The following is a 27,504-nucleotide window of genomic DNA, read 5'->3' as shown; positions in this document are numbered from 1 at the left end:
ACAATTAGTAATTGTCATATTGGTCAAAGAACGTAATTCTTCAACTATAACAGGCTTGCAGACTTATAAGTACTACCTCTGTTCCTTAATGTTCTTTACGCTTTGGAATATGATTCCAAAGTATGAAAACTTTGACCGTGGATTCCCACTGTTCTATACATCAAAATGTTATCATGTAAGATCTTGTTAGATTGGTCTCATTATGTATTTTCAAAATATCAAAATTTTATAATTTTTTCACATACGGAAATGGATATATAAGTCGTTGAATATTGTATTGGAGTCCGTGCAAATAGTAAGCGTAAAGAACATTAAGGAACGGAGGTAGTATAACATTGGGATGTAGAGCGTATTGAGGATCTTCCATTACGGACTGGGCCATTAAACGGGAGCCCAGTTACTTGTCACCAACTAAAGTACAACTAAAATCAAACGAATAATTTTGTAAAATGTAAAACAGCAGTATATAAGTGTAAAGTGTCTAACTTAAGGAATGACACTAGTGTTTTGTCTTGTGTAGCACCTGGTAAAAGCAAAAGAGAGAAGAAAACAAAAAATGGAAATTGAAAAGAAAACAACAAGTTTAGGAAAATCAATATTAGTACCAAGTGTTCAAGAATTAGCTAAAGGATCTTTAAAAGAAATACCGGATCGATACGTTCAGCTTAATCAAGACGCTCCAATTTTAGGAGCTAATGATGTTGAAGATGATGAATTAAGCCATTTAAATGATTATTGTGTTCCAATTATCAACATGGAGACCTTGATCAGTGGAGATGGCTTAGAGTTGGAGAAATTACATTTAGCATGCCAAGTTTGGGGATTTTTCCAGGTACTTTGACCTTCATTTCTTTATACGTACTTTCAATTCAGTTAATCAATCATATATCTTCTATTTTGCCTGATTTTTTATGCTTAATTATTATGGTTGATTAATCAGTTCATATGAGTTTGAGGCTATACGTGTGTTTTTCTTTTTATCAAAACGTGTTCTATTTTCCGCCGCATAATAACTAGCTTTCTACAAATTTAGAGATAAAAAACTGGTTTCTCGTAGGTTGTTCATTATTATTATTTTACTAATGAATTTGGGTGTTCCGGCACACATAAAATGGAAAGAGGAAGCAAAAATCCAATGATGTATTTCTTTTTTTCTTTTTTTTTTTTGACGGGAATACGGTGATGAACAATGGTATTTTGTTTTTAGAAAAAGGTATATTTTTTTAACGAAGCGATATTCTTTTTTAAATAATACAAACTTTTAGGAAAGATGGTCTAACGGTTAGACCAATTTTATGCACTGGAATCAATTAGTTATTCACTTTAACTAATTAGTTAACCACTTAAACCAATTACTTAAGTCTGAAATTCAATTAGTTAAGCAACGAAACCAATTAATTAGTTAAGAACTGAACCAATTAGTTAACGAATGAGATCAATTAGTTAACATTTTATGAGTTTTAGTTAATAATAAGTTTGTTAAAAAATAATAACTATTCGACTCATAAATTTAACTATTTGTCTTTATACCTTAACTATTTTGTTATTCAATTAGTTATGATTTTATTACTTTTAGTTATGTTTTACACTATTTTAGTTAGTACCAAACAAAGTGGTCTAACCGTTAGACGGTCTTACACAAAAGTTTCTGTTTAAACAAATGATACTTTTTAAACGAAATTGTGCTCTTTTTAAAAAAAATTGGTACTTTTTAAATAAAATGGTACTGTCATTGTCCTGTTATATGCGAGGAAACACCTCACAGTCTGCCGCCTTGCCACTCCCAAATAAAAAAGTAATATTACACAAACATGTTTTATTTATCCTTTTGGCTTTTAGATTATTGATTGAGGGCTCGTCTCCTAATTTTGACTTCTTAGGTTTGCTTATTTTGTTAGGTGTAGGTGACTTCACACCTATCCAACAAATAAGAAAAAAGGGCTTCATAATTCACCAAGTATACGCACTAATAAAAGTTTATCGAGTTGTTGGGACCATTGAAATTATTGGGGTGTTTGATTATGAGAGCTACTCCCTTTGTATTTATTTAAGGGATACACTTGGTCGGGCACGGATATTAAGAATAAGAATTAAATGAAATAAAGTAATAAAATAAGTGGAGTTGGATAGATATTTTAATAGTAAAATAAGTGGGAACCATCTCATTTTAGGAGGTGGGGGGGTGAGAGTGGGGTGTAGATAGATAATTTAAGTAGATAGTGGGGTTGATAAGTTACTAAAAATGGCAAGTGTATCTCTTAAATAAATACGGCCGAAAAAGACAAGTGTATCTCTTAAATAAATACAGAGGGAGTATAAAAAAAAGATTTTTAATGTGAATTAGAGGTTTAACAATTTTAAAAAGTTAATGAGAGTGTTTAGTTAGGAGCTAGTGGGTTTGAAAGAAAGTTTTGGATGAAAAAACTTAATATAATTAATCCCTCCGTCTTTTAATAATATAGTTAGTGGAAAATGTGTCAAATAAAGGAGTGGACGAGGGTGGATTAAATTTTTTAATGTTCTGTTAAGAAAGTAGAAATATATGTGGGTCCAAGGTAAGTGAGAGAAATAATTTAATTTTAATGAAAGCATGTCATTTATAGAAACGAGGCGAGTATTAAGGGACGTCTTTATAAGGAAATCGGAGCGAGTATTAAGGGACATGGGGATGTTAGGTTATGATACATATGACATTACATAGATCATGCGGAAACAACCATTAACCCAGGACAACATATTATTTACACATAATCATATAGCATAATTTAGATGCATACTCTTTGTTGCGTGCCCTCCCTAGCTGCGCCCGAACCGAACAAGAACAAGTCTTTAGGACTCCAAGTGTCGTCCCTCCGTAGATAGTCCACAGCACGTCCGGATCCGCCTTAAGATTGACCAACTAGAATCGCCCTTAAGGTACTAGAAAATTTCGGCACTTTTATGAGCAAGATGTGTGTTTTAATTTTCTCTCAAAAAACTCACTTTTGAATATTTTGAAACTTCTTATAAATTGTGAGCCCTAGCCTCATATTTATAGGGGTATGGAAAAGGAATCGAAATCCTATTCAGATACAAATTAATTAAACCTAGAATCCTACAAGAACTCTAATTTAATTAATTTATCAAATAGAATTAGGAATTTAATCATTAACCGAACTCTGCATGTTTTAGGAAACGTGCACGAACACAAACACTTGCACACACACGCACGGCTGCCACGATGGGCCCCATGCGTGCGCGCGAGCAGCAGCCCACGCAGCGCCCGCGCGTGCTGTGCGCGCTGTGCAGCCTGCTGGGCCTGGCCTTGCGCTGGGCCTGGCGTGGCTGTTTGTGCGGCGCGCTTGGCTTGCTGGGCGATGGCCTGGCTTCGTGCTGGGCCTCGTCCGGCAGGCCTCGTCCGATGCTTATTCGTACGATGCGCTTCCGATTAAATTTTCCGATTCCGGAATTCATTTCCGATACGAACAATATTTAATATTTCCGATTCCGGAATTAATTTCCGTTTCGAACAAATATTTAATATTTTCGTTTCCGGAATTATTTTCCGATTCCGGTAATATTTCCGATTCTGACAATATTTCCGTTTCCGGCAATATTTCCGATTCTGGCAATATTTCCATTTCCGATAATATTTTCCGATACGTACCATGTTTCCGTTTCCGGCAACATCTACGACTTGGATAATATTTATATTTCCGATACGATCCATATTTCCGTTTCCGGCAATATCATCGTTTCCGGAGTATTCATTTCTTGCCTGTGACGATCTTAGCTCCCACTGAAACCAAGATCCGTCGGTTCCGAATATTCATAGATGGAGTATTTAATGCCATTAAATACTTGATCCGTTTACGTACTATTTGTGTGACCCTACGGGTTCAGTCAAGAGTAAGCTGTGGATTAATATCATTAATTCCACTTGAACTGAAGCGGCCTCTAGCTAGGCATTCAGCTCACTTGATCTCACTGAATTATTAACTTGTTAATTAATACTGAACCGCATTTATTAGACTTTAACATAGAATGCATACTTGGACCAAGGGCATTATTTCCTTCAGTCTCCCACTTGTCCTTAGGGACAAGTGTGCATTTCCTAATTCCTTTGTCGCTCGATGCTTGCTCTTGAACATAAGGTAAGAGTTGTCATCCTTATTACGTCCAGAGGTGTTCCTCGGTTTCAGAGTTCAACTGATCAAATAAACAGATAATCATAGCCTATGATTCATCCGAGCACGGCCATGCATTTCACAGTTTCTAGCTCTCCGAGTGGCCTTGTACAACTTTTAAGCATCTCATCCCGATTTATGGGAGGACAATCCCAATCTTGCGATCTTGAGATTAGACTTCGTTTGATAGGTGATTACCTGAGCGTTGCCTTTATAGCCTCCTTTTACGGTGCGACGGTTGGTCAACGTCAAAGCAACCAGTTCTCAAACAAGTAATCTCAAATCACTCAGGTATTGAGGATTTAGTGTCTAATAATTTAATGAAATTTACTCATGACAGATTTTCATCTCTTACAGTAAAGTTTCATAGGTCTTGTCCGATACTAGTCTTCCCAAAGTAAGTATCTATGCAAATGATTATGACATTGCCATGTCCACATAGTTCAAGAAACAGAACTACTAGTCATCTTGCATTCTAATCGTCTAACGTTTTCTATGCGTCCAATTTTATAGAAAACTCTGATTAGGGACCATTTTCAACCTTTGACATTCAAGTTCACTTGATAGACATTTCTTAGTCACGGGACTGGTCCTGACAGTCTATCTTGAATATATCGTCAAATTGAAGGGACTCATCATTTAATAAACCACAAATTAAATGGAAAAATGAATTCATTTCATTTATTGTGAATGATTAACCAATAATGTTTTACAAAGATTTAAACTCTAAAACTTTAAAACATTAAACAGAGACATCAAAGCCATTCTCCAATATGCTTGATTCCCATAGCTGCAGTGTGCGAGTTGTGCTTCGCCTGCGGCAGAGGTTTAGTTAATGGATCTGATATGTTGTCATCAGTTCCAATTTTGCTTATCTCGACTTCTTTTCTTTCAACGAACTCTCGTAGAAGGTGAAATCTACGAAGTACATGCTTGACTCTCTGGTGGTGTCTAGGCTCTTTTGCCTGTGCAATAGCTCCGTTATTATCACAATACAGGGCTATTGGTCCTTTAATGGAGGGGACTACACCAAGTTCTCCTATGAACTTCCTTAGCCATATAGCTTCCTTTGCTGCTTCATGTGCAGCAATGTACTCCGCTTCAGTTGTAGAATCCGCAATGGTGCTTTGCTTAGCACTTTTCCAGCTTACTGCTCCTCCGTTGAGGCAGAAGACAAACCCAGACTGTGATCTAAAATCATCTTTGTCGGTTTGGAAACTTGCGTCCGTATAGCCTTTAACAATTAATTCATCATCTCCACCATAGACCAGGAAGTCATCTTTGTGCCTTTTCAGGTACTTCTGAATATTCTTGGCAGCAGTCCAATGCGCCTCTCCTGGGTCTGACTGGTATCTGCTCGTAGCACTGAGTGCGTACGCAACATCTGGGCGTGTACATATCATAGCATACATTATTGAACCAATCAATGATGCATATGGAATCCCATTCATTCGTCTACGCTCATCAAGTGTTTTTGGGCACTGAGTCTTGCTTAGAGTCATTCCATGAGACATGGGTAGGTAGCCTCGCTTGGAGTCCGCCATCTTGAACCTATCAAGCACCTTATTGATATAAGTGCTTTGACTAAGTCCAATCATCTTTTTAGATCTATCTCTGTAAATCTTGATGCCCAATATGTACTGTGCTTCTCCTAGATCCTTCATCGAAAAACATTTCCCAAGCCAAATCTTGACAGAGTTCAACATAGGAATGTCATTTCCGATAAGCAATATGTCGTCGACATATAATACTAGGAAAGCAATTTTGCTCCCACTGACCTTCTTGTATACACAAGATTCGTCCGCGTTCTTGATGAAACCAAAGTCACTGACTGCTTCATCAAAACGTATATTCCAGCTCCTGGATGCCTGCTTCAATCCGTAGATTGACTTCTTTAGCTTGCATACCTTTTTAGCATTCTTTGGATCCTCAAAACCTTCAGGCTGTGTCATAAACACAGTTTCTGTTAAAACGCCGTTTAAGAAAGCAATTTTGACATCCATCTGCCATATTTCGTAATCGTAATATGCAGCGATTGCTAACATTATTCGAATAGACTTTAGCATTGCAACTGGTGAAAAGGTTTCATCGTAATCCACACCGTGGACTTGCCTGTAACCTTTTGCGACCAATCTAGCTTTGAAAACTTCAAGTTTCCCATCCTTGTCCTTTTCAGTTTGAAAACCCATTTGCTTCCAATGGCTTGGTAGCCATCTGGCAAATCGACCAAATCCCATACTTGGTTTTCAGACATGGAGTCTAATTCAGATTGCATGGCTTCTTGCCACTGCTTGGAGCTAGGGCTCGTCATAGCTTGCTTGTAAGTCGCAGGTTCATCACTTTCAAGTAATAGAACGTCATAGCTCTCGTTCGTCAAAATACCTAAGTACCTTTCCGGTTGAGATCTATATCTTTGCGATCTACGCGGGGTAACATTTCTAGATTGACCATGATTCTCACCAGATTCTTCTAAAGATCTCTGAGTTTCATCCTGAATGTCATCTTGAGCATTCTCTAGAGTTTGTTGTTCGACTCGAATTTCTTCGAGGTCTACTTTTCTCCCACTTGTCATTTTGGAAATGTGATCCTTCTCCAAAAAGACACCATCTCGAGCAACAAACACTTTGTTCTCAGATATATTGTAGAAGTAATACCCCTTTGTTTCCTTTGGATAGCCCACAAGGATACATTTGTCAGATTTTGGATGAAGTTTGTCTGAAATTAATCGTTTGACGTATACTTCACATCCCCAAATCTTAAGAAAAGACACATTTGGAGGCTTTCCAAACCATAATTCGTATGGAGTCTTTTCGACAGCTTTAGACGGAGCTCTATTTATAGTGAGTGAAGCTGTATTTAGTGCATGTCCCCAAAATTCTAATGGAAGTTCGGCCTGACCCATCATTGACCTGACCATGTCTAGCAAGGTTCTGTTCCTCCGTTCTGACACACCGTTCCATTGTGGTGTTCCAGGAGGAGTCAATTCTGATAGAATTCCACATTCTTTCAGATGGTCATCAAATTCATAGCTCAGATATTCACCGCCTCTATCAGACCGCAGTGCCTTAATCTTCTTGCCTAATTGATTCTCTACTTCACTCTGAAATTCCTTGAATTTGTCAAAGGATTCAGACTTATGCTTCATTAGGTAGACATAACCATACCTACTGAAGTCATCAGTGAAAGTGATAAAGTAGCTGAAACCACCTCTAGCATTTGTACTCATTGGTCCACATACATCTGTATGGATTAAACCCAATAGTTCATTTGCTCTTTCTCCAACTTTAGAGAAAGGTTGCTTTGTCATTTTGCCAAGTAAACATAATTTGCATTTACCATAATCCTCTAAGTCAAATGGCTCTAGAATTCCTTCCTTTTGAAGTCTTTCTAAGCGTTTCAAGTTTATATGACCTAATCGACAATGCCACAGATAGGTGAGATCTGAATCATCCTTTTTGGCCTTTTTGGTATTTATGTTATATACTTGTTTGTCGTGATCTAATAAATAAAGTCCATTGACTAATCTAGCAGATCCATAAAACATCTCTTTAAAATAAAACGAACAACTATTGTCTTTTATTAAAAAGGAAAATCCCTTAGCATCTAAGCAAGAAACTGAAATGATGTTTTTAGTAAGACTTGGAACATGGAAACATTCTTCCAGTTCCAAAACTAGCCCGGAGGGCAACGACAAATAGTAAGTTCCTACGGCTAATGCAGCATTCCGTGCTCCATTTCCCACTCGTAGGTCGACTTCACCCTTGCTTAACTTTCTACTTCTTCTTAGTCCCTGTGGATTGGAACATAAGTGTGAGCCACAACCTGTATCTAATACCCAAGAAGTTGAATTAGCAAGTATACAGTCTATAACGAAAATACCTGAAGATGGAACGACTGTTCCGTTCTTCTGATCTTCCTTTAGCTTTGGACATTCTCTTTTGTAATGGCCTATTCCATCACAATAAAGACAGCTTAATGTGGACTTGTCCTGCTTTGATTTAGCATTGCCCTTGGACTTTCCACCTTTCTTGAATGGTCTCTTTCTAGCCTTGAGTAAATCTTTGGCTTCATAGTCCAGTACTATTTCAGCCTTTCTGACAAGGTGAATAAATTCTGCAACTGTTTCTTCTCTTGGTTCACTTAGGTATAGTTGCTTGAAGCGACCAAACCCACTGTGTAGTGAATTGAGCAAGACAGAGACTGCCATCCTTTCGCTTATTGGTGTTCCTAGTAGACTTAGGCGATCAAAATATGAACACATAAGATCCACATGGAACCTCAGTGGGACGCCTACCCTCTGTTTAGTGCGAAGGAGCTGAACATGTGTTTCTTGGACCTCCATCCTATAACACCTGTTGGGAGAACTAATCTTTAGACCAGACATTGATTCAATCAACTCATGGACGTTCAGGTCCCTGTCCTCCGTACTTCCACGACAGATATCCCTCAGATTCTTGATGAGCGTAAAAGGTTCATAGGCTACAAACCTTTTAGCCCAATCATCAGGGATATTGTTCAGCATGAGACTCATAACCTTTTTGAGATCCGCATCCCAGGCGTAAAATCTCTCAGGGGTCATGTCTCTGGCATAGTAGCTTGGCATGGGATGTGACAGTACATACTCAAGTCCATTGAGTTTGACTATTTCAACTAGCTTAGCTTCCCATTCAAGAAAATTTGTCAGGTTCAGCTTGACCATAAGCTCAGAACCCATGATGATGTTTTGATTGTTGTTTGCCATATTAAAAACTACAATTGAAAAGAATAAACAAATAAATAACCATTCACAGTTTCTCTTAATAAACTTAAATTCTAGCATACATGCATAATTCAATGTTTATTAAGCATTTTATTCAAGTTATGTGTTCCGGCAGGTGTGAATAAAATGATTCCAAGATCCTAAAATCATTGAAGAACTAAGCACAGTTTGTCGACTTAATCCTAGAACATCTTAGGTAAGCAAAAGCCTTTTGCTAATAGTCTAGAAACTATTCTTGGTTGATAGGTACGTCTAAGAAGTTATTAGGTAAACCTATCGAATTTGCCACGACATAAAAGGACTCCTTACTTATATCGTTGAGTTTCACCAAAACTAACATGTACTCAAAATTATTTGTGTACCTTGCCCCTTTAGGACCAATAAGTAACACCTCGCTGAGCGAAAACTATTACTAGATTGATGTAAAGGATATCCAAGCAAGTGTATATTTTGGCATGGCACCTTTTAACTCAATTTTTAAGTTTGGAACTTAAGGCTCTTACTATGTTGGTTAGATTTTAAGTGAACTAAAATCCTTAATCATGCAACATAATCAAGCTTTTGATCTCATGCATTTTAAGACATATTTAAAAACAATAAATAACTTAAAACATGCATAAGATAAATGTGATCTAGTATGGCCCGACTTCATCTTGAAGCTTTGACTTCAAAGTCCGTCTTGAAAATCTCCGTGGGAGGCACCATTTTCTTCAAATAGGATAAGTTATAACTAATTACAACTATTTGATGGTACGCAGACCATATTTGGATTGAAAAATAACTTTGGTACTTTAGACCAATTACATTCAAATTAATGGTACGCAGACCATATTTTCTATCCTATTTGGGCCATACTAGTCACTTCATAACCTGCAAAACAGTACGTATACAATATATACCATTCACCCATTCATTATCATGAATGGCCCACATAGCTGGTTAGTAAAACACATTATGCATCACGTAAACATTTGCAGCAATTAATCAAGGGCACCAATAATCTACCAATTATTCAGTCCTTATTAATTCTAATCAAGTTGTTTTAACCTTAAGGATTTGTAGACCTAATCAAGAGTTTATGACTAAAAAGCGCTCCCACTTAAACCAATAAATTTATATGCTTTACTAATTTTAAACATAAAAATGTATTTCTAGTCCAACCGGAAACATACAAATTTAATTAAAATTTAAAGCTCATATCAATTTATAATTGAATCCAAAAGTTTAATTTAATTTCAGTCGTATTTAAATTAATTCATGATTTTAATTTTAGTAAAATAATTAGAATAAATAAAATTTATTATAATTACAATATTCAAAATTAAAATCCAAGAAAATAATTTAAATTATTAATTTTAAAATTAATTAAAATTACGTGAACTGAAATTTTCAAGTTAAACATTCAAAACGATCTTTAATCGTAACACAAACACCCTACGCGTTGCACGCCCATGGGCCGCACGCACACAGCCATTGCTGGCCATGTGCGCGCAGCCCATGCGCTCGTCGCATAGCTGCTGCATCCCCATCGCAAGCCTCCGCACGCATTGGTGCTCGCTGCGCGCGCCAGCGCTCATCGCACGCGAGCTATCGCTCGCAGTGCGCGCGCGACATCGCTCGCTGGGCGCGCGAGCCATCGCTCGCTGGGCGCGCGACATCGCTCGCTGGGCGGGCGACATCGCTCGCTGTGCGCGCGAGCAATGCTGGGCACAGCGCTCGTGGCACGCGAACTTGCGCTCGCTGCGCGCGAAGCTGCGCGCTCTTGTGCGAGGCAGCGCGCGTTGTGGCGCAGCTCGCTTGCTGCCCACACGCGACTGCCTTGGCTCGCCCTTCGCCCATGCCCATTCGTCCATTGCTCGTGGCATACGACACAAGGCAGGGCTGCTGCCTTGTGCTCGTGCACTACGCCCTTGCTCATTGCATTCGTGCCGCACGGGCGACGAGCTCCCTTGCTCGTCGTCGCATGCCCGCATTATACAACACCCCTTAAGGGTAACACGAAGCGTCCATTGCTTCGTGCGTGCAAGTTTTATGAACGAATCGCATAAAAATTTAAAATTTATATTTAAAATTAATGACAAATTAATAAATAATATTAATTTCATAATTTTAGGGCGAAAAAATCGAAAATTTATTATCCAATTGATTTCCGATTGTTATGGATTCAAGTCTAGGTCATAAAAATTTAAAATTTATCATAAATTTACAATTTTTATGGTGGTTTTTAATCATAGGTTTCTAATTAAATTACAATTAATTATGAAAATCAAATTAATTCTAAATTATTCTAATTTTCAACAAATTAATCATAATTACAAATTAGATTGCATAATTAACAAGACTAGGCATTCAAACTTGTTAAACATATGCAGTAGGTCAATCAAAAATTCAAGATTTATCAACAAGAATCGCAAATATTTAATTTAACATCTTAAATTTACGAAATTTTGCATTCGAAAAACTAAAACCTTCGAAAAGTCATAGTTAGGCTTCGAATTTGAGAATTCTGGGTTCGGCAGAAAATCACTCAATTCGGATGAGTAACGAAGAAACTGCCGAAAAACTGCGTACGTATAATTAAATAAACGCAATTTGCAATTAATTAACAATTACGAAAATTAATCACCCCTTTTAATTCTTGCAAATTTGTAATATTTAACCATGTTCATGCAATTTAGATTATGAAAATAATAAGGGGCTCGTGATACCACTGTTAGGTTATGATACATATGACATTACATAGATCATGCGGAAACAACCATTAACCCAGGACAACATATTATTTACACATAATCATATAGCATAATTTAGATGCATACTCTTTGTTGCATGCCCTCCCTAGCTGCGCCCGAACCGAACAAGAACAAGTCTTTAGGACTCCAAGTGTCGTCCCTCCGTAGATAGTCCACAGCACGTACGGATCCGCCTTAAGATTGACCAACTAGAATCGCCCTTAAGGTACTAGAAAATTTCGGCACTTTTATGAGCAAGATGTGTGTTTTAATTTTCTCTCAAAAAACTCACTTTTGAATACTTTGAAACTTCTTATAAATTGTGAGCCCTAGCCTCATATTTATAGGGGTATGGAAAAGGAATCGAAATCCTATTCTGATACAAATTAATTAAACCTAGAATCCTACAAGAACTCTAATTTAATTAATTTATCAAATAGAATTAGGAATTTAATCATTAACCGAACTCTGCATGTTTTAGGAAACGTGCACGAACACAAACACTTGCACACACACGCACGGCTGCCACGATGGGCCCCATGCGTGCGCGCGAGCAGCAGCCCACGCAGCGCCCGCGCGCGCTGCGCGCTGCGCGTGCTGTGCGCGCTGTGCACGCTGTGCAGCCTGCTGGGCCTGGCCTTGCGCTGGGCCTGGCGTGGCTGTTTGTGCGGCGCGCTTGGCTTGCTGGGCGATGGCCTGGCTTCGTGCTGGGCCTCGTCAGGCAGGCCTCGTCCGATGCTTATTCGTACGATGCGCTTCCGATTAAATTTTCCGATTCCGGAATTCATTTCCGATACGAACAATATTTAATATTTCCGATTCCGGAATTAATTTCCGTTTCGAACAAATATTTAATATTTCCGTTTCCGGAATTATTTTCCGATTCCGGTAATATTTCCGATTCTGACAATATTTCCGTTTCCGGCAATATTTCCGATTCTGGCAATATTTCCATTTCCGATAATATTTTCCGATACGTACCATGTTTCCGTTTCCGGCAACATCTACGACTTGGATAATATTTATATTTCCGATACGATCCATATTTCCGTTTCCGGCAATATCATCGTTTCCGGAGTATTCATTTCTTGCCTGTGACGATCTTAGCTCCCACTGAAACCAAGATCCGTCGGTTCCGAATATTCATAGATGGAGTATTTAATGCCATTAAATACTTGATCCGTTTACGTACTATTTGTGTGACCCTACGGGTTCAGTCAAGAGTAAGCTGTGGATTAATATCATTAATTCCACTTGAACTGAAGCGGCCTCTAGCTAGGCATTCAGCTCACTTGATCTCACTGAATTATTAACTTGTTAATTAATACTGAACCGCATTTATTAGACTTTAACATAGAATGCATACTTGGACCAATGGCATTATTTCCTTCAGGGGAGTATTTGCATTTTGAGGTTTTTGAAAAAACGGGTGTAAAATGACAACATTGTCTTGATATTGTCTAAATTTACAACCTACACCAACATACTTTACTTTATGTCGATGTCCTTAATGGTTATTTTACACATTAAACATATAAAGAGAAAGGAAATTAGGAAAACATAACTGATTTTTCATGTAGGCTCCATTTGGTAAGGTGAAACGTTTTAATGGAAAACGATTTTCCCTTTTTCAATCATTTTACGTTGTTTGGTTTGACAATGGTTGGAAAAAAAATCCATAACTCTCTCCAAGGTGAAAAACCTTTGCCATTTGAAAGTGAGTGAAACCATCTTGTTTTTATGCTATTCACACTAGACCTTTGTTCATTTTTTGTGATTCATCCTACCTGAGAAAAATTGTAGTTACGTGAGATTTTGTTAAATTTGTATCGATATATTTTTACATATACATAAATCGAGATATTAAGAATCAAAGTATGCGTTGGGAAATGTAAATTCAAGTATGATGCAATGTTTAAGGAACGGAGGAAGTATATATTTAATTATAAGATATTCTTAATTTTAGAATTTTTTGTCAGAAAATACCTTTTAAAGTTCAAAAATTTTGACAAAAGACCTTATAAACATATTGTTGTGAGATATATGAGACCTAAAATTGGTTTTTTTTGTTGTGGAATGGGACCTTTACCCATTTTTTGGTGGTTGACTCCAATTTTCCAGCGTTGACTCGTGCGTGTCGGTCAAGTGTTTATTAAAGAATGATTTTCCCTTTAACTTTCCCTCCAATCCCCCCTCCCTCCTAAGGCTTTGTTTGGTAGAAAGGAATCGGAAGGAAAAGAAAAACATGGGTTCCCGTGTTTGTTCCAAAAATTAAATTGGATTTTGATGGGAAAGGAAATAAAATGGAAGGAAAACATCATTTATAAATCTTTCATTTCCTTTACTCCCAAAAGTGGGGGAATTCGGAAGGAAAGGAAAATTAAAAGCTGACAAATAATTTTTCTTTCTTTTCCCCTAACTTCCTTCCATCAAACCAAACAACTGAACAAATTATGTTTCCTTTCTCTTCCCTTCTTTTCCTTTCATTTCCCTTCCTTTACTAATATTGTACCAAACAAAGCTTAACTAACCTAAAAATCTTTAAAATTAAAAAAAAAAACCAAATCCTCAACTCTGGTTAGGAAATCAATATAATCAAGAAGAGAAACTAGCTAGTCCTTGTAAAATCGAAGATACGCAACCTTCTTAGATATCCAAAGTTCGCCAACTCGCTTAATGACAAGAATCTCAACTCTTGGCAGTGAGAAAGTAGTAGAATTCTTAGAGCGGATGTATGAATATATATAGCCAAACATTGCTCTTTGATGTCCAGTATAGATGTCTCAGATACATGCATGAGAGATCAAATCATGTAAGTGTACGTTTTTCAACTGAGCACAACCATCTAAAGCAAGCATTTGTAGGTGCCATAAACGACGTGAATCAATGTTATCTAGCCTTTTCAAGATAGTGCGAAGGCAGAGATGACCCCAAATTTCAATAATACTCAAATTGGACGAATTGAAGCAAAAAATTGAGGCTTTTTATCATACCTTGTTGGAATAGCAACGAATTATTATGGGAAACAGTGATTTCTTTTAAGCTAGGTATCTTGCACGAATTGAAAAGATGGTCGAAGAAGATGAAGAGGAGAGGGAACAAAGCTTCAAAGAAGGAGGAAGCAGAAGTAATGTTTTTTCTTTCTTTATGTTTTTTTTTATGGTTTTAGGTTAGTAGGGGGGGGGGTTTGGAGGGAAAGTTAAGGGGAAAAACATTTTTTAAATAAGAACGTGAACTAGCACGCGCGAGTCAATGCAAAAGAATTGGAGTCAATCCCCGAAAAATGGGTAAAGGTCTTATCTCACAACAAAAAATGAAATTTAGGTCCCAACTCAAAACAATATTTTTTATAAGGTCCCTTGTCACAATTTTTAGACTCTAAAAAGTCATTTATGACAAAAAAAAAAAAATCTTAATTTTATAATCAAGGACATAGTTTCGGATGATAATTAATAATTGCTTATGCCAATTAATGATAGAATTAAATAAAATGCAGCTTATAAACCATGGGATCGACACATCATTAGTGGAGAAATTTAAATGTGAGACTCAAGAATTTTTCAATCTTCCAATTGAAGAAAAGAAGAGGTATTGGCAAACATCAACCGAGGTGGAAGGATTTGGGCAGGCCTTCGTTGTGTCTGTAGAACAAAAGCTTGATTGGGCCGATATTTTCTTTTTGACCACACTTCCCATTCATCTACGCAAACCCAATTTGTTTCCGATGTTACCTCTGCCATACAGGTTCTTTCTATTCTCTCTCTTTCCCTTCTTTTTTTACTTTTGCATAAATCTTTCTTCATTTGTGTTTGAGATACTCCCTCCGTCCCGGAATACTCGACCCGGTGTGACCGGCACAGAGTTTAAGAGACTTGAATTGACTTATTTAATTTAATAGGTAGTAGTTGATAGTGGGGTATTATTTTAATGTAGTTAGTGGGAGGTGGGTTAAGAGGTGGGGTTGGGAGAGAGTAGGAGTTGAATTTTTAATTATTTTTTGTATGGAGTAGGGGGTAGGTGGGTTAATAGGGGTGGAGTGAGAAATAATATAATATTGTAAGAATATTTCCATTTTTAGAAACAGGTCAAGTATTAAGGGACGGCCCGATAAGGAAAACAGGTCAAGTATTCCGGGACGGAGGGAGTATATACTTAACATTTCCATTTGACTTGAATTTAAATTTATATAATCTTTTGTAACTTCTTATACCACAAACTAAAAGAAGTAACACTAAGTCTTATATGACACCGCCATACATTCTATACCACAAACTAAAAGAAATAACACTAAGTCTTATATGACACCATCATACACATAAGACCGTTATGTAAGTATTAGAAAACATAACTATACAATAATAAGTTACTATTTTCACTAAAACCAAGAACTATTTGATTGGTTAGAAAGTTTAATTATTTGCTTGGAGAATATAATTAATAGAACATGACTATTTGATTAAAAAATTGATATACTATTTGTAGAAGATATACGTAGTATATCTTAGTCAATATTATAGTTATTGTAATCCCTAATATTACTCCTTACATTTAGGTTATTTGTCAATGTAAATCCCTAATTGTTAGTCAAAGAATATCTCTAATTCCTAGGATTAAGCTAGGTTAGTTGTTACTATTATAGCTATATAATGTAATTCATACACTGCAATATATTCAAGCTTTCTCATAAATTTACCATGGTATCATGAGCTATAGATCCATTTTTTTTGCTTCCGCTATCCACCTCCTTTTTCAAGAATCTCCTCTCTTTTCATGGCGACACCATCAATCACCATTGTCGACACCGAAAAATTAATGATGGTGACCATAATGATCATCAACGAACCTCTCCGTGTCTATCAAACATCATTTCTCCTCTATTCTTCTTCCTAATGACATGAAAATGGAAACTGTTGTGGGAACTTTTACGGTGCTGACATGGCACGCGCTCCTCGGAGGTATCAAGTATGACCTGGCACGAACTTCTGGCAACCTGCAAAACAAGAATATTCCCGTAGGAATATTCCCTCCGATGCTTAAGTAAGTATAAGCTAGAGAGATAAGTAATTTGTAGAGAGAAGGCAGAGCAAAGATAGGTTTTCTGTTGCTGAGCCAGAATTGATTGCCCTTTTACCTAGGGATTTGCACTATTTATAGTGCTAGGGTTACTCGGGAACTGGTCCCGCATGATTGAGAGTTTACGCAAGATTGGGACACGTGTCCTGCATTGGTTCCGTAGGCTTGTTTAGGCCCAATGTGGACCTCTTTATCGTTTGGGCCTGGGCTCTGTGCAGTTTTGGAGAATGCCCGTAGGCAAGCTTTTGGGCTCTTTCTTCTGGGTTTTGATAGTGCAGTTAGGTGGCATTCTTTTAGGCCACATCATTTGCCCCTCAAGGAGGATGCCCCTTGTCACTGTGGGGTAAGCTGCTTGATAGGGAGGAACGCCACGTGTGAGGGCTTCTCCGAGCTTAGATTTTCCTTTAAAAGCTTCAATTCCTCTTTCATTTTTCTTTTGTTACTTCAGAGCAATTTTTTCTTTTAGAGAGAGAAAGTAAATTTCGTTCTGCCAAAGATCTGCTGGTGCGTGCGCTTGAGTGTTCTTGGATTTGCTGTCCAGTGTTCTTGAGGGATTAGAGGATTTGCCAAGACTTCTCATCAGTTTGATCATTTTCTGGTAAGTTTTCTATCAACACCTTGTTGTTTGCATGCTTGTGGGACCTCTCTCATTTATTGTTTATAGTATTCTGTGGAGGCGTCTTGGGGGTTATGACACCTATCCCTTTCATTCATTGCTAAAGTCAGACGTCCTGTCCCTTATGCAGGACGGTATGGCTCGAATTAGACAGACAGCTAACGTGCGTGCATGGGCTGCACCGCGAGAGGGGGACGATAGGGTTCCTTTTTCGAACCCGTCCCAAGGAGGCAGGAGTGGAGTCTATTCTTCCCATGATACAGGAGACGGGGCCACTAGAACAACACTTTGTCCTAGGAGAAGAAAGAATGTGGCTTCCCGTCCCCGCGTTCCCCGCGAGGATTTTGAAGATGACTCCTCTAGCTCCTCAGACGAAGAATTTGCAAAAAATCTTCCTCCTATGGTCCGGGGGAAGGAAGACGTCAATCTGTTCCCGTCGGATATCTTTCCCAGCATGAAATGGCTGCGGTACCTGAGGGAGCAGGGTCGCGATTTTGAGCGTTTTCTGCTCTTGCCTCCAGGTTTTAGCCTTAGGAGCCCCCGACCTCATGACTCCGTGGACCAACTCTCCCAAGGGGAGGTAGCCGTTTATACTGCTGCCTTTAGGTTGGGCCTTAGATTTCCATTGCACCCTTTTGTGATGGACGTTTTAGAGGGGTATGACATTGGCCTTGCTCAATTGACGCCCAACTCCTGGGCAAATGTCTTTGGTTTTGTTGCCAAGTGTGCTTTGAGCGGCGTCACCCCTTCCTTTCCTGCTTTCCTTCGTCTCGTAGTTATTGCCCCTTCTTCTCGTTCTCCCCAGGGATGGTTCACCCTTTACAGCCGTCGGGGATATAAGACGGTGGTGGGTAAGCCCTCTAGTTGGGTTTGGTGGAGGAAGAAGTGGTCTGTTGTCCGAATGGAAGACCTCTCCCTTTTCAAACGTCTTTCTCGTTGGAATCGCCGGCCCCGTTATTTGTCTAGAGCTGACGCCTACCCTCGCCTCTCGTCCAGGGAGTGGGGACTAGTGAAGCCCTTGTTCCAGGCTGAGATGTATCGGCTGTCGTCAAAAAGCCATGCCTGGGTGCCTAATGCTTGGCTTCCCCATGTCGGCCAGTTTACTAATATAGTCTTTCTTTCGGCCGTCGATCTTTGTTCTTTTTTGAGTAGAGGTAGTTCCCCAGTAGATTTTCAGACATTTTTCTTCCACCTCTTTTTTTTTTTTTTTTTTTTATACTAACCCTTGGCTTTGTAGGTTCTGCCATGGATCGCTTATCTCCCGAAGACAAGGGTGTAGTGGAAGTACCCGCTTGGCTGTCCGAAGTATATACCGAGGACATTCTCAAGGTTGTGGAGGCCAAGAAGAAGGACTCCTCCAAGAAGTCCAGTGAGGGTGCCTCTGGCGACGCCGCCAAGGTAATATATATATATATATATACTTTATATTATTATTATTTTTTTTGTCATGATTTGGTCGCTGATTTCTTTTTCTTTTAGGAACCCATCTTGCCGGCTACTAAGAAGCGTCCGACATCGTCGACGGAGGCTCCTAAGCCCAAACGACCCTTCTTTAAGAAGATGGGTCCGGCCGACGCTGTTACCAAGCCGTCGGTACCAAAACCGTCCGCTCCCCCAGCTGAGGGGGAGGTTCCTCCTATCCAGACGCCCATTCCTCCTGCTGAGCAAAAGGAGATTCCATCCCAGATGGACACCGAAATGGATGGTTCTGCCGGAGCAGCAACTGACGAGGCAGCAGTCGATCAGACTGCGGCGGCTGACGCCCCCGCCTTGTCCAGAGAGGACAAGGGTAAAGGCAAGGAGACTGAGGCTCCTTCTACTGATAATGCCTCTACTACTCTTGCAGCTTCGCCAATTGGTTAGCGTCTCTGTACTTTAAATTTGTGATAATCAGGTTGGGATTTTCACGATATTTATTAATCTTGGTTTTTGGTTCAGTTGAGATGTTCAAGCGGATGCGTCGGGCCGAGGTGGCAAGCATCCCTCCTTCTGCCGGTTTTAGCTCAGAGGCGAAGGATTAAATCCTTGGCGATGTGTATGCGGCCATCCCTGAGGAATACGTGAGGTCACTCCCCGTGATTGACTTGGGATTCTTTAGGTCCATTCAGTCTCTCGTCCTTGATGTGAGACACTTACCCCTGGATTCCTGTGGTTATGATTATGTGTACGTTATTTTTTAATTCTATATTGTTTTTGGCAGCTTTTCATTCGCTGTGCCGAGAGTAGGAACTACCGCTTTGATATGCACAAAGAGATGCTCAAGCACAAGGACCAGATCGAGAATCATGAGCAATATGCTGAGAAGACGGCCAGGTTGATCAACTTGGACGCGGATAAGAAGATTGCCCTGAAGAGGGAAGAGCTGAAGAAGGCCGAGGAGGACGCTGAGAAATATGAAGAGAAGCTGCGAGAACATGAGGGGCGACTTGTCGAGCTGAGGAAGGAGTGCTCTTCCGTCTTAGAACGGGTGACTGACTTCTCTTCCAAGGTGAATGCTCTGAAAGGTCAGCTCAAGGCCATGCAGGGGAAGATCGAGGCCGTGCGCAAGGAGGCTGCAAGCTCTTTTAAGTTGGGCGAGGAGTCCATCTTGGAAAGTGCCCAAAAGGCGTGGGATCAGTCTATGGACGGGAAGGATTTTTCCTGGTTCAAACGCCGTATCTCCCACCAGATAGCTGTTTCGACGGCTAGGTGCTTGGACTTAGATCCTCCCGAGTTTGTTAGTGACGGGGAGGAAGACGTCGAAGAAGACGAGGTGAACTCCCCTGAAGGCCAAGACGTCCAGGACGGGAGTTCCATTTCCCCTCTTCCTTGAGCAGGTTTTCTTGCAATTGGTTTAGATGACGCCGTGGGCGTTTGTAAAACTTTGGTGCCTTCGGGCATTTATTTGATTTGGTTTGTTTGCGCTTTGGGCGCTATGTATAAACAGTCTGTGCCGTTGTGCACTGTATTTTAATTCTATCAGTTCGGTACTGATTTCTTAAATTTTTTTCTTTGGGTCCAAATGTTGGACAGAAACCTCAGTGTTTTAGGTGATCAGCCTAATTTGAGGCGCTAATCTAGGCCACTTCTCAGGCCGTCAAACGATTAGTCTTTTTAGACGGCATCCCAGGAGGAGGTCTTATGTCTGAATGTTTCGCGAGCCTATTTTGAGGTGCTAATCTAGGCCACTTCTCATGCCGTCAAACGATTAGTCTTTTTAGACGCCATCCAAGGAGGAGGTCTTAGGTCTGATTGTTTTGCTCTTTGTTTGAGTCTTTTTGGACGCTTTTCAAAGAAAAGGCGTCATGCTGGGTGTCAAAACCCTTCGTGTTTATTAGCACTGGGTATTGTTTATTTAGCGGATAGGGACGCCAGTTTAGGAACTGTTTTCTGGTGAGTTTCTTTCAACAGAGACTTGTATTCGTCAGATAAGTGTTAATTCACTAAATTGCTTGCTACATTCACCGCGTCTTAGACGGGTATTTACAGGCCGTTTTGTGGGCTCTGAGTACAATAGCTAGGCCGTTTTGTAGGCTCTGAGTACAATGGTTACCCTAATGATGTTCTACTCTTAGCCACCTTCTTCAATTTTGACCGCTTCTACTTGGACGGGTCCAATTTCTTTGGTGACCTGGGATTCATCTTCATGCTTTCGTTTTCCTCTGACTTCAGCAGGATCTTGCTTCCATGCTGACGGGTTGAGGGTCGTCAGGTAACAATCTCTAGCCTGTTGTTGATCTCCATGTATGGTGCCTATGACTCCATCATCGCACACGAACTTCAGAAGCATCAGATGGGTGACGACTACAGCCTTGATCTTGTTTAAGGTGGGCCGTCCCAGGATGACATTGTATGCCGTCAGGTCTTTGACGATTAAGAAGTCTACTTTCATTTTCCGCCCATTCTGCCTATCTCCAATTCGAACTGGTAGAGTGATAACGCCAACAGGATGAATGATACTCCCTCCAAAACTAATGATGGGATAGTGAATTCTTTCGATGGCTTTGGGATCGTGTGCTAGGCGATTGAGGCATTCTAGACTCATTATGGCGGACGAGCTTCCCGTGTCTATTAGTATGCGCTTAACTCTCATGTTAGCTATCTTGAATTCAACCACGAGTGGATCATCGTGCGGCGTGGCTATCCGTCCACCGTCTGACTCACATATTTCAATCTTTGGGAATGGGTCCATGGGCGCTTTGGCTGACAGCAGCACCTGCCCTAAGCGGCGAGCATAATCCTTCTGTCCTCTCATGGTAGGTCCTCCAGCGGCTGGTCCTCCAGATATGACGGCTACAAATCCTCCGTCGCTATGTTGTCCCTTAGTCGGCGAGGCAGGGGACTTGTTCCTTTTGTATTGGTTTTTTCCAAAGCCTTGAACATTCTTCCGTAAGTAGTTCTTGAGATGTCCTTTGGAGGCTAGACCATCTAAAGCCCTCTTTAAGCTTCTACAATTCTTGGTTTCACGTCCTATATCTTTATGGAACTGGCAATATAACTTGGGATCTCGAGTCTCAGCAGGGGGCTTCATGGGGAAGGGTCGATCAAGGTCGTACTTTGCCCCTACGTCCTTTAGTATGGTGAGAAGGTCTGTGTTGTATTCGAAATATTCCCGCTCTTGCGGCCGTTCTCTCTTGTGCCCTGGAAAGTTGGTATCATGCTCTTTAGAGAGAGCCCATGTGCCATTTACCCGTGGAGGTTTTCGGTCCACCTTATCCTTCTTCCCGGAGGAGTCTGTTGTTTCTCCAATCCTCCCTTCCTTTGACGCGCTGCATATATCCGTTGCATGGATAAATGCTTCAGCCTCGTCTAGGACCTCTGCCATAGTCCTTACACTCTTCTTAACTAGGTCAAACTTGAAGGAGCCCTTCTTCAATCCCCTGATAAAGTTATCAAAAGAGACACCATCGGGCAAGTCTGGGATCTGTCCCGCCTCCAGATTGAAACACTTCACGTAGCTTCTTAGGGACTCGTCCTTCCCTTGCTGGATCCGTCCTAAATGCATGCTAGTTTTCCTTTCTTCCTTGTGTGCCATGAACCTTGTAGAGAACAAAGTCTGTAATTCGCTAAAAGAGGCAATTGATCCTGGAGGCAGCCATTCAAACCATTTAGACGCTACTCCCTTAAGCGTGGCTGGGAAGTATTTGCACCAGGTGGCTTCATTGGTTCCCTGTACGTACATGTGATGGCGGTATGCGACAAGATGCATGTCGGGATCAGTGGTCCCGTCATAAGCTTCAATGGTAGGGGTTTTTACTTTGGGTTCCTTCGGGGTGTTCATAATCTCGTCAGAAAAAGGGGTACTCATGTGCCTTAACGTCAGGTTGTTGAATCCTTGCTGAATATGATAGGTTGGCTCACGGCGGCTTGATAGTAGGCGAGGGCGCATGCTTACCCTATGGGGCGTCATCCGGGTTGGTCCACGTGTAGTGGGATAAAATGGCGGGTCTTCCATGACAGGGGTGGACCCGGTGTCTGACAGTTCAGATTCAGCCTCATAGTGCTCTTGACGCCTTGCAGCTGGTCGCAAGATGGCTGGGGGACTTCCCCTAGATGATGGTCGTAGGACCGGGTCCCTTCGAGGTAAGAAGGTGGGCGTGTCACGGCCATATTCTGAGTGCTCAGGCACAGGGCTAACTCCCCTGCTTGCTTGTGGACGAGAACCTTCTCCAGCTCTCCAGACGTTGGACCTGAGCGGCATTCTGCTTATCCGATTGACGCCTAGATTGAGGGGCCTCTGCGGAGCCGTCCTCTCAGCGCAGTAGATCAACATGTTCTTCCGAATTTCATCTTGCAGTGTAGTGCTCATCTGTTGTCGGAAGGTCTGATTCATTTGCTGTTGGAATCTTGTTAAAATCTCGCGTAGGGAGCCCACCGATACTGGCAAATATAGATTCTCGTCCAACACGACGTCTCGGACGCTAGGGCTTAGATGGCCGCCTGGCGGAGACGCCCCGGTTATTGGTTCTTCTTCCACCACCACCTCAGCTTGCATTCGTCCTGGTGTGTTCCCTGCATTTGCAATTCGATTCGTTTCTTCAATGTGCCGTCTCTCTTCTTCACTAGCATGCTCTCTGTCAGGGTGTAGTTCGGCCATGACACTGTACCTCCCCACAGACGACGCCAAATGTTGTGGGAACTTTTACGGTGCTTACGTGGCACGCGCTCCTCGGAGGTATCAAGTATGACCTGGCACGAACTTCTGGCAACCTGCAAAACAAGAATATTCCCGTAGGAATATTCCCTCCGATGCTTAAGTAAGTATAAGCTAGAGAGATAAGTAATTTGTAGAGAGAAGGCAGAGCAAAGATAGGTTTTCTGTTGCTGAGCCAGAATTGATTGCCCTTTTACCTAGGGATTTGCACTATTTATAGTGCTAGGGTTACTCGGGAACTGGTCCCGCATGATTGAGAGTTTACGCAAGATTGGGACACGTGTCCTGCATTGGTTCTATAGGCTTGTTTAGGCCCAATGTGGACCTCTTTATCGTTTGGGCCTAGGCTCTGTGCAGTTTTGGAGAATGCCCGTAGGCAAGCTTTTGGGCTCTTTCTTCTGGGTTTTGATAGTGCAGTTAGGTGACATTCTTTTAGGCCACATCAGAAACCCTCTATATGCAACCCCCCTCCTCTCTTCCCCCTCTTCAATAGAGAAAGCTTCAAAACTCCATCTTAACTTTTCGGCATCACCCCGTAGTTAGACTACCAAGAGCATTGCCGAACGTAAATCTCCTTCATCCAACCCCTAGGGAATACCTCCTCTGTGGCAATGAAAGTATGAAACCCTACCCCTCCTCATTCTTATGGAATATGGAGAAACATAAACTCGTACCATACCCTTTTACCCTCTCCTTCCTTGATGGTAATTGGTAATGGAACTTTCTATGGCAAATTTAAATATACATCAACACTCCCTTCATTCCCCTCTTTATTTTTAAAACTATCTTTCTCTCTCAAAAAAAAGAAAGAAAAGAAAAGAAAAGAGCAGTTGATGATTTTCTTTCGCACATCTCTTTCTCATGTAGCAAATTTGGTGGCTTTCTTTGTTCTCACCCAACAAGCCAAAACCCCAACATCCTGGTGCACGCTCTACTCATCATGTTTTTGGTCGCTCAACCTCACGCTGGAGCTCCGAAAACTTCTCCTATGGTGAAACCGTGCAACCCACATCTTCGGTGTTGCTACCTCCTCTACTTCGATCTATACAAGACTGGTCTCTCGTCCCGGCCGTCCGTCTTGCGGGGGCGTGTAGAAGATATACGTAGTATATCTTAGTCAATATTATAGTTATTGTAATCCCTAATATTACTCCTTACATTTAGGTTATTTGTCAATGTAAATCCCTAATTGTTAGTCAAAGAATATCTCTAATTCCTAGGATTAAGCTAGGTTAGTTGTTACTATTATAGCTATATAATGTAATTCATACACTGCAATATATTCAAGCTTTCTCATAACTCTATCACTATTTGGTAAAAATTTGGTCTTACAAGGTTTCGTAAAGAAAGAAAATTAAGCAATGTGTCATGTAAGCTATAACCCAATGCTTGTTTTGTTTTGATATCTTAATAAGGGTAACATCAAATATTTATTTTGATATCTTAATAAGAGCAACATCCAACTTTCTTTTGGAATGGAGGAAATATGACCTAGCTAATCTTTCAAATCTACATTGTCACTTAAATTTTAATTTAATACGGAGTAATAAACAATTCGATCCAAATGCAGGGATGTATTGGAAAATTACTCAATCCAATTGCAAAACATAGCTATGAAACTTCTTGATTACCTGTCAAAAGCTCTAAAGATTGACCCTAAAATCATGAGAGAAATGTTTGGTGATGATCATGGAACTCAATCTTTGAGGATGAACTACTATCCTCCATGTCCGGAACCCAAAAAGGTCATTGGATTAACGCCACATTCTGATGCAGTGGCCCTCACAATTCTTCTCCAATTTAATCAAGTTGAAGGCCTTCAAATAAAAAAAGATGGAAAATGGGTTTCTATCAACCCCCTACCAAATTCCTTCGTGGTTAATATAGGGGACATCTTGGAGGTAAAAAACACCATTTTAATTTAACGTTAATCATGCTTTAATATAACGTTATCATGCATTTTCTCTTATCTTAAGACTCTGTTTGTTTCAATGAAGATTATGAGTAATGGAATATATAAAAGCGTTTTGCACCGTGCGGTGGTGAATGCAACAAAAGAAAGAATATCAGTTGCCGCGTTTCACAACCCCGCCTTTCATAAGGAAATTGGCCCGATCCTAACCGATACGACACCAGCAAGGTTTAGACGGATAAGTGTGACTGAATATTTCAACGGCGTTTTTACTCGTGCTCTTGACGGAAAATCCTACCTTGATTTCATGCGAATCAAACAAAATGATAGTTAGTTCCATGTAATATTATAAATCCTACCTTGATTTCAGTGCTCTTGAATTCGTACGACAAGAACTATGTTTTTTTATATGTATATTATAAATCTCCGATCTCCTTTTGTAATCGTTAATTTGTTTGTATTGTAATTTAAAACTGGTTTGAGTTTGTTATTCAAAATTGCATTGTTTAAAGTCATTTGTTGCCTTTAGTTTGACTAGTTTTATATGCACGCAATCCAATATTGAGAAGATGTTTATAGTCAGAAGAATGAAAAGAGTTGTCAATCGTTAGATCTATTTAAATCCGACGATTCGTATCAATCGCGTATCATTAATGGCACAATGGTAAATGTGAAAAAGTTTGGAAGAGAAACTGAATAGTTGACAGCCGGTCTGAAGTCTTGCCAACTGAACCATTAATTGTTCACGCGGCTTTCTTTCTTCCGCATTTTCTTTTCATCCATATATGTACATAATCAAATAAAACCCACCCCCATTTTTTCTCTCCTTCCTTTTTTACTTTCTTTCTCCTCCATTAAAATAAATGAAAGAAGTTGATTTCTTTGACGAAGCAGAGTATCCACCCCGTTGTAGGCGTCGGTGAGGCCGACAACCAACTGTAGAACCAGGCGGTCGTTGGTTACCGGTACGCCGACGTTCTTCAGCTAATCAGACAGTTCTTTGAGCCTTTGACAATATACCGAGGCATTCGGGAAATCCTCCATAGAAGTGTGGGAGAATTCTTGCTCAAGAGTTACGGCACGAGAATTCTTGTTATCTTGGAATATGTCACGCAGCCTATTCCAAGCTTCCATTGCCGTTGAGTCAGGTTCGATGATTGTCTGCAAGAGGTCGGTTGAGATGGTGGAATAAATCCACTATAGGACCGTGGCGTCGAGCGTGCTCCAAATTTCCTTGCGTCAACCGGTCTTCTGCTCTTCTGACTTTAAATCTAGCCGGCCTTTGCGTCATCCGTCTTGACTCTGGGCCAGCTTCGCGCTAAAGATCTCGTAATTTCCTCGCAAAGAGAGTGTTGCACTTGCATCTGCCATTCAATAGTGATGTCTTGCTGAAGGCTAACTAACATCTGTCGTAATGATCTTAGCGAGACGGGAATATCTACTATTGTTTCAATCGGTGTAGCAATCACAAGATTCTCATCTTTCCATGCATCTTCTGCCACAGGCTGAAAGTCTACCATGCTACCGTATCTCCCCATCGACGGCGCCAAATGATGTGGGTTTTTTTTGGTGAAGTTGATGTATCACCTTACCAAGGAGGTATCAGGTATGCGCTGGGCCAATCTTCCGACAACCTGCAAAAGAAGATTATTCACGTAGAAATATTTCATCTGATGGTTAAGGTAAGTATTTTCTAGAGAGAGAAATTAATTTAGAGAGAAGACGGAGCAGAATAAGAATGTTAGGTGAGAATGAATTGTTTTGGTGTTGCCCATGGACTATGGTCGAAGGTTGTGTATGTGCATTATCACTCATGTTGAGCCACGTGTCGAGACCGTATTGGTCTTAGGTGGACAAATATTTTATACCACATCATTAATAATTGTAGATTTTTATTAAGCCTTAATTATGAAAAATCAGATTAGATCAGTTCAGGTCAAATTAGAAAAAATAAGTCCAGATTAGATCATATTAGATCAGAAAAACTAAGTTAAATTCTGATCAGATCAGATCAGATAAAAAATATAAGTTAAGTTTAGATCAGAATAGATCATATCAGATTAGGAGAAATAAGATAAACTAAAATAAACCATACACTACAAGAATTTGTATC

General features: G+C 40.2%; 1 protein-coding gene across 3 annotated transcripts; it reads left to right on the top strand.

The window, feature by feature from the left end:
• The first annotated feature begins 472 nt into the window (after positions 1 to 472).
• LOC110781088 (protein SRG1-like) lies at positions 473 to 25,841 on the top strand. Of its 3 annotated transcripts, XR_008920628.1 has the most exons (5): positions 15,265 to 15,401; positions 18,584 to 18,744; positions 18,826 to 19,204; positions 19,285 to 19,469; positions 19,547 to 20,328. XR_008920628.1 is itself a non-coding variant. In XM_056828049.1 (4 exons), the coding sequence occupies exons 1-4, from the start codon at positions 557 to 559 to the stop codon at positions 25,723 to 25,725; spliced, it is 1,104 nt and encodes a 367-aa protein (XP_056684027.1). In that variant the 5' UTR covers positions 473 to 556; the 3' UTR covers positions 25,726 to 25,841. The 3 variants fall into 3 exon arrangements, 2 of the variants coding, with proteins under 2 accessions (XP_056684027.1, XP_056684028.1); XM_056828049.1 differs by lacking the exons at positions 18,584 to 18,744; positions 18,826 to 19,204; positions 19,285 to 19,469; positions 19,547 to 20,328 and adding exons at positions 473 to 832; positions 25,050 to 25,380; positions 25,477 to 25,841 and having other exon boundaries at positions 15,154 to 15,401; XM_056828050.1 differs by having other exon boundaries at positions 19,285 to 20,328.
• Positions 25,842 to 27,504: the final 1,663 nt, after the last annotated feature.

Source organism: Spinacia oleracea, chromosome 5 (assembly GCF_020520425.1).
Source record: "Spinacia oleracea cultivar Varoflay chromosome 5, BTI_SOV_V1, whole genome shotgun sequence".
Taxonomy (NCBI): Eukaryota; Viridiplantae; Streptophyta; class Magnoliopsida; order Caryophyllales; family Amaranthaceae; genus Spinacia; species Spinacia oleracea.
This window is presented reverse-complemented; position numbering and strand designations above follow the sequence as displayed.